This window comes from Berghia stephanieae, chromosome 2 (genome assembly GCF_034508935.2).
Source record: "Berghia stephanieae isolate SIO BIC M18660-M18661 chromosome 2, UCSD_Bste_1.3, whole genome shotgun sequence".
Lineage (NCBI taxonomy): Eukaryota > Metazoa > Mollusca > Gastropoda > Nudibranchia > Aeolidiidae > Berghia > Berghia stephanieae.
The window spans coordinates 127418358-127430880 of NC_088361.1; the positions used below are offsets into that span (position 1 = coordinate 127418358).

The following is a 12523-nucleotide window of genomic DNA, read 5'->3' on the forward strand; positions in this document are numbered from 1 at the left end:
CTGGTGAGCTCGCGTAGGGTGCGTTATTGACCACATTATCATTGCTATATCATTTTAATGTCCAGATGCTAATTTAACTTTCTTTAACTTTTAATAAACGCTGATAAATAGCGCTCGTTGTTTTACATGTAACAAGCTCCAGACTATAACTCGGAATCAATGTGCATATCTTTATTTCCTCTTTACTCTAAAATATAATAATGGTGTTAAAAAGATGGATGGGTTTAGATTGTTCTGTTCATGAAATGATTCAGAACTCAAAATATTTCTTACATATGTTTTAGAAATAAATCAAAGAATAATTAATTTTTAATACCACCATAATGCCTCAGCCTAAGTATCGGTTCGGTATTCTGATACTGTTCGATACCGTTACAGCATTCAACAAGTGAATGACTTTATTCGGTATTTTGTGGTGGAGGTAAATTGAAACCATCGGTCGCCGTGCCCTACTAGTAGTGCCTAGTATCATGAGTTTGTGTATGATTGTAGTAAATGTAACATACTGACTATTGACCTGATTCCTTGATATAGAGGTAATTGGCGCTGAAATCCTTTGGATTAACTGTCTTCGTTAATCTGGAGATTGCTTACACGTGTTTCAGATTAGTCTCCAGCTTGCCTTGGAAACCAGCCACCGAGAATGTCATCTTCATTTATTGAGGTTTGTTTTGTGATCGTGAGTGTTGTGTGTTTCGTAATTAGCCCGTGAGTATTGTGTTGTGACAATCAAGAAAAAGTGAGTGTGCTTGCGAGCGTCTGAATAAAAGTAAAACCCATGATAGCTAACATAGACATAATGATAATATGATATTATTGTTATTATTATTGTGGCGTTTTTATGCACCTCCGTTGGAGTTGGAGGTGTAAAAACGGACCTTTTTTATGCACCTACACATTGGAGTTGGAGGTGTACTACTAGCATCGTTTTTATGCACCTCCGTTGGCGGTGTAAAAAAAACGCACCGTTTATATGCACCTCCGTTGACGGTGCTGAATATGTTGCTGCTTGAAGCTCGAAGGAAAAAATAACGATAAGTGTTTGTAAGCCTCAATTGTCAATTTATTAGACGAAGACATATTGTCATATTGTGGACGTTTCTTGCTCTGGTTTCCCCTTTATCAACAAGACACTAAGGACGAATGAGAGATGTGTAGTGTGAATGGCGTAGATATAAGGAGAATAAAGGGAGGCCTTCCGAAAGCTCCTACATCCCCAGTATTCTTGTTTTTTATGTTTTAGTAGGGGGTTTGGGAGGGGGGAAAACTTTTGTTGTTGTTTTTTTAAGTCTCCCCCCTCCCAAACCACCTACTAGAACATTATAAAAAAAGTTTTCCCCCTCCCTAACCCCCTACTAGAACAAGAATACTGGGGATGTAGGAGCTTTCGGAAGGCCTCCCAGAATAAATATAAACAATGATGGGACAGGAAATAGAATACCCCATTGTAAGGAAGTACGAACTAAATTATGACAATAAATGTTAATAGAATTAATTAACACACCCCATTTATGTACCGCCGTTAGGTGTAGAAATAGACCCACAGGTAAAAGAGGCTTCCCATCTTATTTCTGTGAATAGACCCGTTTACGTCCATGAGTTTTGGATTGTAGTTTAGCACACTGCTTAGTGATTACTGATATACGTTTATGCAATGATAATACATTAAAGAATAATAACAATGATTTAAAAAATCAAAGGTAAAAAGAAACATGGCACACAAATAAATAGAGTCTGACAGTTTCCACTGCGCTACGGAGCCACCTGACAGTTCATAACATTTGATAAGGTCTTTCTAAAACCTTATTTACCTTCAATGCAACTTCTATCTTCTGGTTTTAAATTTCGATTTTTTAGATTATTATTATTTTTAAAAATTTATTAACAAAGACGTACCTACAGATGTCACAATATAACTTTTGCCATGTCCAAATACAAACACGGCATCACTGATTAAATTGGGTGGAATGCGTATGCGTAACGGAGGTGTATAAAAATGATCCATTAGGATACACCGTCTACGGAGGTGCATAAAAACACTACGCAATGGTTATTATTATTATTATTATTATTATTATTATTATTATTATTATTATTATTATTATTATTATTATTATTATTTTATTATTGATATTTACATTACATTATTACTTTCTTATTCTTATTCATTTTAGATAAAAAGTTAATTACTAGACTAGGATATAAAATAGAAGCTCAAGTAGAAGCAGAAGAGTGTGTTTGCTTTCTTTATTAACTTCTTCTGTACATTCTTATTATTCTAAATAAATTGCAAGATGTCAGTAGAGGGAGGCCTTTCTCACGTTCCTCAACCTAAGTGAAACCAAAAAAAAAAGCTTTTATATAGCGCATATAATCCGCTACATATGCCCTGTAGTACAAGGGGTCCCTGACCAACAGCAACACGCAACATGTAGAACGAGACATGACGCCTGTTAGGCGATATTACAATCTTTTTCAGACAGAGACAACGCTGGTGATGGCCATGTACTCATTTTACACCTGAGTACGGTGAGAAAATGTGAGTTAAGAGCCTTTTCCAGGGACTCAACTATGTGCCAAGAGAGACTTGAACCCAGGACCTCCCGATCTGAAAGCGAGTGTCAACCACATCGCCGCACGGATTGGAGATTGCTTACACGTGTTTCAGATTAGTCTCTAGTTTGCATTGGAAAACAACCCAAGTATTAGTATTCTTTTAACTGACTTTAACTAACCCTGAAAGAAAAAATAAAACCTAGTACCTTTATCTAAACAAAACCCCTAGGGCCTTTACTACGATAACTATAACTAAAAACTAATTAGAAAAAAATACCTTGTACCTCGAGCTAACTGTAATAGAAAAAAATAATTTAGGACTGCTCTACACCACCTTTCAATACTTTAACGATAATGGCGGCAGAAAACCAAAACAATGGTCAAGGAAAATTTATTACCATTCAATCTAGGTTTGTTCTACAGCTTTTCAAATGCTACTACTACCAAAAATTGACAAATTGAATAAATCAATTTCTGACAAAAGATCCACAGTTAAAATTACAATATAAAGTAGAATGAGCGCATTTTCTTTCTTTTTCACTGTCATTGACTTGTCACAATCAAAAGTAAATAGTAAAATGAAGTGGCACTTCATTCCACATTGACCACTTGAAATAGCCAGCGAATACTTTCGATCAATTTAGACCATTTAAAAAAAGTAGTGAATATTTCTCTGAACGCTCGGAAAGATAAACTTGAACTTGAACTCCGAATAGTTTCCAGTTTCCATTCTCGAGATTTTTGTGGTTACCTATTTGCGAGAGTTTGGCGCCATCTTTCATCATTCTGCAACTTCTACGAGGACTGGGAGGAAGCACGTTTTAGAGCTAGATAATACCCCCCTCCTCCTCCCGCCCCCCCCCCCCCCCCCCCCCCCCCCACCCACACACAAAAAAAAAGGTAACGAATTTTTGAGACAAAGAGAAAATTGAAGTACGGAAAAAGAAATTAAAATGAAAACTGAAACAAAACATAAAATGAAAATAATTTTGTGTTGGACGGCCGACAACTTGCAATCTCTCTGTCTTTAAATAAATAAACAATTAATAAAGATGAAGAGAAAAAACTCACACCCTCAACAGACATAACATTATTTTACAGAATGTTCAGGAAAATAGAGTTCAGCATTAGGTTAGCCGAGGATTTGAGAATTAGAGTTCAAGTTTATTTACTTGACCATGCGGAGAAATAGAGATCATCATCTTTGACCAGTCATTTTTATGAGTAGTCTCTCACACAAGGAGAAAAGGTAGACGAATTTTGCTACTAAAAGATAAAATTGAAGAACAAAAAAAAAGAAGAGAATTTATAATCTTTGTCTGTCCTGTATAATTATAGCCTTATTTTACTGAGTATTCGGGAAAATAGAGTTAGCATTATTTTCAATAATGCTAACTCTATTTTCCTGAATACTCAGTATTTGGTCTAAGAATTCACCCTGCAAAGTCAAAGGTCTTGAGGATAGGTACGCGTCAAAGGGAGCAGATCAAAGTAAAAGATCAGGAACTCGAAGATATAGACACTTTCTGCTATCTCGGAAGTATAATTGACAAGGATGGAGGCACGGAAGCAGAGGTGAAAGCTCGAATAGGAAAGGCACAGGCTGCATTCACATCTTTGAACAGATATCTCCCTTCAACTAAAGCTTAGACTTTTCAACTCAAATGTGAAGTCTGTCCTACTGTATGGATGTGAAACTTGGAACGCATCACAGGCATGTATAAGGAGGGTACAGATTTTCGTAAACAGGTGCATGCATAAGCTACTCAGAATAAAATGGATGGATAGAATAAAAAATGAAGACGTATGGAAAAGAACACAGCAGAAACCAGTGGGAGAGGAAATAGGAAGAAGACGATGGAGGTGGATTGGACACATGCTTAGAAAGAACGACTCCACTATAACAAAGAAAGTATTGGACTGGAACCCTCAGGGCAGAAGATCAAGGGGAAGGCCACGAGGAACATGGAGAAGAATTAAAGAAGCTGATCTACAGAGAAGTGGTAAGACCTGGAATGAGATTAAAAAGATAGCTCAGGATAGAGAAGGATGGAAACTGTTTGTCTGTGGCCTTTACCCTGACCCAGGGTGAAAAAGGCAATGATGATGATGATGATTATTTTGCCAAGCATTCGAGAATTTAAATTAGAGTTCAGAGCAGGCTTTTTTTTTTAACTTTTTGTTTGTTTTTGGCTTTTTTATGGCAACTTTTTGGCCATGTTCGAAGAAAAGACTAGGAACGAACAAAGTCATGAATGCAAACTTTAAAAAAAGATATTTCATAACATCTGGACAGAGTGAATATAAGAAATACCACCAACACCACAATTCACACTTTGCTAAGTATGGACCTCAAACACATTCAAAGTCAAACATAAAATAGATTCGGTGGAAGACATTTGTTTCTAGGAACTAAATGAAAGAAGACAGTGAAATGGCCTTACTAAAAGGATGAAAGAGGCGGCAGATGCAGCCCAATCATATGACTAGGTAGTGAAAGGTGCTAAGTCAAGTTGGTCAGTTAACTAGTGCTTGATAGCAGAGGAGCAAGAAAATTAACTTGACCCAACCTGGAATTGGAATTCAGGGATACCCTTTTTCCTGCTTAAGTCAGAAAACTGGCCTTTTAAAAATCTTTCAACTGACCTTGTCGGTATTCGTAGGTTGAGGGAAAATTAGATGATAATATTCGATGCAGAGAGCTTTGAACTAAATATTTTTTATATATTGTCTTTATAAGGAAATTTTCTCAGGATTCTTTATTTTGGCAAAGGGCATCTCTGTATCTTATCATTTCTTTGTAAATTGATTGAGTTATAGACACAGACATCAGAGAATCCATGACACCATGAGACAATTTTTTTTTTACCCTGGTTTATTATGTGGTAAAACTTTTATTTAAACACTTCATTCTCACTTTACTCTATCCACAGATTAAGGATGAGGAGTCAGGCTATGCTCTCAACCAATTCTGCATCCCACAACATTACGAAAATGATTTACAAAATGTCTTGGTTCCTTCTGGACTCATTAGTGACAGGTTTGTATGTCAAGTAGGATAACTCTACAATGCATGTTATTATTTTAATTTTAAAATGTCTTTAGCTTGCAGGAAGAAATGTGCATTCCATCAAATTTTCTTTATACATTTACTAGCAAATACTACAATTTTTCTAACACAGAATCTCTACATTTTTGCTAGATATAAGTCAATAAAAATTGTGTACAATTATTCGAACGCTTTTTAGTTGATCTAAATCATTTTTTGCATTAAATAGACAATTTATATTTTAATGGTTTACCATAAACAAGGTCTTAACGCACAGCTCAGTGTTATTTATTGTTTTTGTGATGTCTATTTTGATTCTTGGCATTCCGTCTCTACCACAATTGTAAATATTGAATGAATCTTATTCAGAGTTTTTCTGGTTTTTAATTGATGGATAGTGAATAGTGATTTTCTGACCAGATTCATTGCAACCTCTCCATAGCAGAGAAAGATGCCAGTTATAGCAGAGCAACCAACAACTGAGGGAAGGGGTAAAGTACCAAGAATGCAATGGAAGGGATATTATGTGACCATTGAAATCATCATTCTTTATTTTAAGCCAAATTATTATGACAATACTAACAGATATTTAGATGTCAGAACTGATGACCATCTTCGATTGATCTCATTTTCTCTGGGTTGTTGTTGATCGTCGACTGTCGACAAGCTGTTGTGTGGAATTCCATACTTATCAGTAGCAACATTCTTCTTGTCATCGTCGTTTGGTCAAGTTTGTTGAGAATCTGTGACTTTACATTAATGATCAATAATTTTCACTCCAAATTGGTACTGCTGTAACAGTGTTGCTATATAGGATTTTTATTAAGAATGTATGTCATTATGGTGAGATTTGTTCAAGGTTGCCAATTTTCCGAACATTTACAGAATTCAGTATTTTATAAACCCTCAGTATATTTTCCAATCACCTGCTTAACTGTAAAAAAAAAGTAACCATATAATCTCATTTCACTGGAGTTCAGCGCTCAGAAATGGATCGGTCTATGTGTTTGCTTAAAAGTTCAGTAAATTTTTGCCTCCCAAATTGGCATCACTGTTTGTATTACTTCTGATTTTAGGGAGTAAACTAGCCTCATAGAGATGAGAGGACTCAATCACCTCGTATATCATGTAGTTGGTATGTCGACTTAACTGAAAACTGATACCAGCTTATATGGACTGATTTTTTTAAGACTGGTCACTTGGGCACCATGTCAGATAGGATCTTGCTATTTTGAGTGTCGTTATAAGTGGGCTGCATTGTATGAGTTGTGGATCCTATTGAGGCTTGCCTTTCAAACTGACAAATATCAAACCCACAATTTTTACTTTCTTCTAATGGCCAACTTTAATCATCCAAAGTCAGATTTTTGTTTCATTTTACCTGTAAAAAATGGATGAGAATTCTATATTTTAAGTCTACCCATAAGTGAATGCATTTTCAAATTAACTTCCGTGTAGCCATTCTAGTTTTTTCAAGTGACTAGTAGGGTACCGACAATATTTGCAGGGGAATTTAGGGCTATTTCGAGCAGGCACATCTATTTTTATTATTCTACTACTATATTGTAGAAATAAGCATAGATTGAGACAAACCTTTTGATCCATCAACGATCAAAATCAGTCCTGTAATAAAGTCTGTAGATTTTCTAAATAGTCATTTAAGTCATCATGTGATAAAATTAGTCTTAATTTTAAAAGGCTTTGCAAGTTACACATATATCAATCTGAAAAAAATAGTTTTATAATTTTTAGATTTGCCAGTATTTCGGCGCTCACTTCTCAAAAATTGAACATGGGCTTCATGGAACAATTCTGACCCCTAAAGAGTTGATGATCGAATATAAGAATGGAAGTCATACATTTTTGTTTTGACACAATATTATCAGATTTATTTTGATAAACAATTTAACCATAGTTTGGGTCTGTGACAAGTTGGCTCACCTATTTTTTTCTCCCAAAATAACTGAGTTAAATTGAAACAATTTCAAACACCGCATTGCTCATTGATTCAACGGTTTTAGAAAAGGATGTTATATAGAATTTGTATACCATTTTTTCATTACTGTATTCTCATTCTTATTATTCTTTGTATCAACAATCGTATACATATGACAGTTGCCAGCTGTCAGGGAACTTCTGTGAAATTCATAGATACATGGAAACATGCAGTTTTGTCATAGAAATGGCCCTGTATATAGGGTAAATACTGATGTGCGTTCTTAAGGTTGGGGTTATTATATCATTTTTTTAAAGAAACTAATTATGCTGTGAAAAATCTACATGATCTGGGTTACAATGATGGTAGAATTCATCATTTTGAAATTAATATCATGACAACAGTGGCCGGTGAGTGTAATTTTGTCATTGTTTTAACATAAAATAGGCGAAATTTAGTTGTCCCTGAAATGATTTTGTCCTCAAAATGACTTTTTTCAAGTTGGCATCTCTGATATGACAATCTCTTCACTTCCAGGACTGAGAGACTCGCCAGAGACATTGTTGATGAGTTTGGTGACCAGCCCATTGTAGCGTTATGTGTTTTGAAAGGCGGCTACAAGTTTTTCACAGATTTGATGGATAAGATTCAAGCTTTGAACAGAAGCAAGAAAACATCCACCCCAATGTCACTGGATTTTATCCGTTTAAAAAGCTATGTGGTAAGTCAGCTAAAGATGATATCATTCCATAATGACAATGTGTTCTATTCCACGACTTTATTTTATTGTAATTATCGAACCGCACCTCAATCTGGTATTGTATTGGTGTGTACCACGTACTGAAACTGAGTATAAAGTCAAAATGATTAGTAATATGAAAGTCCAGCTTTTCCCAATTTAAGAGGCGGCCTCCTTTTTATAAGATATAACTTTTTTTTTAACTCAAACTTTCTATTTAATACCAGATTGAGGCTCAAGGTGATATTACATATATATATATATAACTTATCTTTTTTTTTTTTTTTTACATTTGGGCATTGGATAAGCACAGTTGTGTTACTCTCTTTAGTCTGTTGCCACTGCATTGGGTAAGCACAGTTGTGTTACTCTCTTTAGTCTGTTGCCAATGCATTGGGTAAGCACAGTTGTGTTAATCTCTTTAGTCTGTTGCCACTGCATTGGGTAAGCACAGTTGTGTTAATCTCTTTAGTCTGTTGCCACTGCATTGGGTAAGCACAGTTGTGTTACTCTCTTTAGTCTGTTGCCACTTGTCCCAATCTGTCAGATATGTCAATCCTCTAAAGAGATGGGGGATTATTTATTTCTATTCTTTTCTTATATTTAAGCCTCATTACTTCGTTGTAAAAACATATTTTATCTTGCTGCTAGTTTTGACAAAATGACTTTATTTTATACAATTATTATGCGTTTATCGTTCACTTTCAGATGTTCCAATTGTACACAGGGTGTAAGCTGCCCTGAAATGTCTGGGACTGACGTTTTTTGTGGGGGGTTTTCGTAGATGATTTTTATATGCTGTAGGAATTGGGGGGGGGGGGGGGGGGTTTCTGGAGAATTTGTGTCAAGATAATCCTGAAAGTGTTTTTACGGCTTGGGGGGGGGGGGGGGAGATTTTTCATTTGATCACACCTTTTCCCCATAAATATGCACATTTGTTTTTTATTTTTTGTTAATTTCAAATAGGGAGGTATGCCTTTATGAAGTTTGCATAGCACTTGTTTTGTGCTTGACTTCATTTGCTCTTGGAGGTTCCTGGATTTCGTCTGTTCCAAGGTCGAGCTCACTCTCCAGTATGTTTTATAGTTTTCTGCCAAATATACACATAGGAGACCTGACAAGGAAGATGTAAACTTATCTGGCAGATGGTGGAGACAAAATATACACATAGGAGACCTGACGAGGAAGATGTAAACTTATCTGGCAGATGGTGGAGACAAAATATACACATAGGAGACCTGACGAGGAAGATGTAAACTTATCTGGCAGATGGTGGAGACAAAATATACACATAGGAGACCTGACGAGGAAGATGTAAACTTATCTGGCAGATGGTGGAGACAAAATATACACATAGGAGACCTGACGAGGAAGATGTAAACTTATCTGGCAGATGGTGGAGACAAAATATACACATAGGAGACCTGACGAGGAAGATGTTAACTTATCTGGCAGATGGTGGAGACAAAATCAGAACTATCCTTGCTAAAATGTCTTTAAAACTTTGAGGTGATTTTTGCCCTCAGAGCATTACTAAGACTTCTATGAGACGATAGATAAATTCTTTGTGTATAGAGGCCAGTCCAGTTTAGACAGCTTAAATATATGGTCCCGACTCATAAGCTTTTTTAAACTTTCAGTCAATGGTTAATTCATTTGTGATTAAGTTAATCATTAAATGGTGAATAAAAGTAAAAGTTTCCATCCCCTTAATTATTTTACACAGAGATTCAACGGTGAGATTGTACCGCAGGTATGGAGTGCTGTTATAATGCCTTCTCCTGTTTATTATTAGTTTCTAATCTTCCTCTATTTAAAGAAGAAGAAAAAAAGATTAAAATCTGTGCTTATTATCATTATTATTGTTATTACTATTATTTGTTTTGTTTTGGTTCTTGAATTTTTTTCTGAAGCAACTGATTACTTTTTTTTTTTTAATGTGAGACCCTCCCTGTAAATAATCTTTATATCAGATGGTCAAGCAGCAATATCATTCTTTATCATGTTATGTATGATAAAATTGGATTATTTTATTGTCTTTAAGACTATTTTATCTGGATTGGGGTATTTGACAAATTAAGATAGGGGTGATATGTGGTTTATATATTAGAATTCAAAGATACAATAATTGTTTGGCCATCTGGATCAGAAGTAAAAGGGTGGATACTAATTCGGAGAGATGTTTTTAACCTCTATATGTCGTCTTCATACAAGCTTTTCTAATAATACCCCCTCCATCTCATCCCCACCCCCATTCTGAACTTAGGGTAATTTTAAAGGTCCATCATGCATGACTTCTGTCCTTTCGTTATTTACATAACTGACATGATATTTTTTTATTCATTTGTGATTACTCTTTCTTTACATTCAACCTTTTTATCACCTTTAACATTTCGTTATTGTGAATGTGCGTTGAGGTTTGCTACTAGAATGAGCAAAGTTGTCAAAGGACATAATTTGTTTGGGTCTTTTACCTCTTCTTGTGGCAGAGATGTGTTAGCTATCTCTTCTAACTCTGTGAATCTGTTGTCCTCTTTGACCTGTCTTAGAATAAAATTTCTTGGTTTAACCTTGACCTTTCATGGGATAATTCTTTGGCAGGGAAATAGTCAGATGCATATTTTTGAGAAAGACATTATTTTATTATAAATATTTGCAATGCACTATCATTGACCTACATATTTTTAAAAATCGACTCTACCTCTTTTGACCCGCACTCTGTGATGACAAAAGTCTACCCATTCTCTTCGTCTGTTGACAGTTTATAATTCTCTTCCATTCATCTCTGTCCATTCTAGGATGTTTTTTTCAGGCCTAGGTCTACCCCTTCTTCATTTGTCCTCCATTTACCCCTGTATCACATCTTTCATCAGCATGCATGGGTTTCGGCATATATGACTGAAAAAAACTGAGTTTTCTCCTTTTGATTACATTTAATAGCTCTGGTATGACTTCCAGCTCCTCTAGTATGCTTTTATTTGTTCTTTTTTCTCTCCAGCTTATCCTCATCATCCTTCTATAAACCCTATTTCAGCAGAGTTAATACGTTTCATATCTTTGTTCATGAGGGTACATCCTTCTGCTACTACTACTAACGCTTTATTAAAACAGCTAAATCGGCTAATACTATTTTCACTACTCTTACCATTACATGTTGCATCTGACTTATCATCAGAAGAGACATCTTAGAAAGAAAAATCATTTCATAATTTTATATTTACTCCTCCCTCCGTTCTGTCTCATAATCACATGCACATGCTCATAATAATGCATGAAAAAAAAAGTGATATCAATGTTATTGGCATTGATTGTTTTAAAAAAAATAAAGATGGTGTTTAGGTAAACGTAATATGAACATAAACCGTTGATTTCACGAGAAAATAGTTTAAAATTCCTTGGTCGTAATTTTGTTTCAAGGTTGTAAATTTGACCCTGAAATTTTGCTGGACACCCTGTTGACAGACGTTGTTTGTCTGTGTCTGGATGGTTCTTTAGACCAGACACATGAATATGTTGATTTTTGATCTGCTTTTCTATCATTTTCAACTAACTCACTTTGTCTTGCTTCTTATTGGTTGCTTGCAAGTGCAGGACACTTGATCTAAAATCTTTCGATTATCCCATTATTTTGCATTTACTTGCATTAAAATTACGTAGTAAAGGCCATACAAGTCACCCGAAGGCCAAACAACTGTCATTAAAATTTATTTTGAGCATTCCCACTGAATCGTCATATATTTGTTTCCCCCGTAATAGCACGCCTACAATACTGGTCAATATAGCAAGGTTCTGGCTCATACTTGAGCCTTCCTCATGCCTTTTTCAAATGATTAAACTTCTTGTGTTGCATTCTATTCACCAGCCTGCGGAACTGTCTGAAAAGGTATCTTATTGGTGTGTGTTATCTTGCACCGACCTGTCACTTATACCCATTTCATTTGGATGAGTTAAAGAATGTTTAGGAGCTAAATTTTGATTTTTAAATTTCCTGGATTCAAATTTTGAATCATAATTTTAGAGGAGTATTGGTGAAAATGGTCTTTGAATCTTAAAGGGATATACAATGTGTATCTGAATTGCATCAAATGAATGCATAAACATAGATAAGCATGGAATTTAGATATTTGCAGTTGATACAGACATTTTTTTTACTGATGTTCGGATTGAACACACACACAAAAAATATAAGTCAAATTGATATTGTTTGTTTTTTGTTTGTTTTTTTTTAGTTTGTTATCTGTAG

General features: G+C 35.2%; 1 protein-coding gene across 7 annotated transcripts in view; it reads left to right on the forward strand.

Moving 5' to 3' along the window:
- Positions 1–379: 379 nt before the first annotated feature.
- Positions 380–12523, forward strand: part of LOC144966559 (hypoxanthine-guanine phosphoribosyltransferase-like) — a 28386-nt gene continuing 16242 nt past the window's right edge. The window contains exons 1-5 of one of the 7 annotated variants that reach the window (XM_078903223.1): positions 504–664; positions 5490–5596; positions 8079–8262; positions 10007–10033; positions 12143–12163. In XM_078903223.1, coding sequence (XP_078759349.1) covers positions 644–664; positions 5490–5596; positions 8079–8262; positions 10007–10033; positions 12143–12163 — 360 coding nt within the window. In that variant the 5' untranslated portion in view covers positions 504–643. Of the gene's footprint in view, positions 665–5489; positions 5597–8078; positions 8263–10006; positions 10034–12142; positions 12164–12523 lie in introns of all 7 variants that reach the window. The other 6 variants (XM_078903225.1, XM_078903224.1, XR_013644237.1 and 3 more) reach the window with 6 other exon arrangements.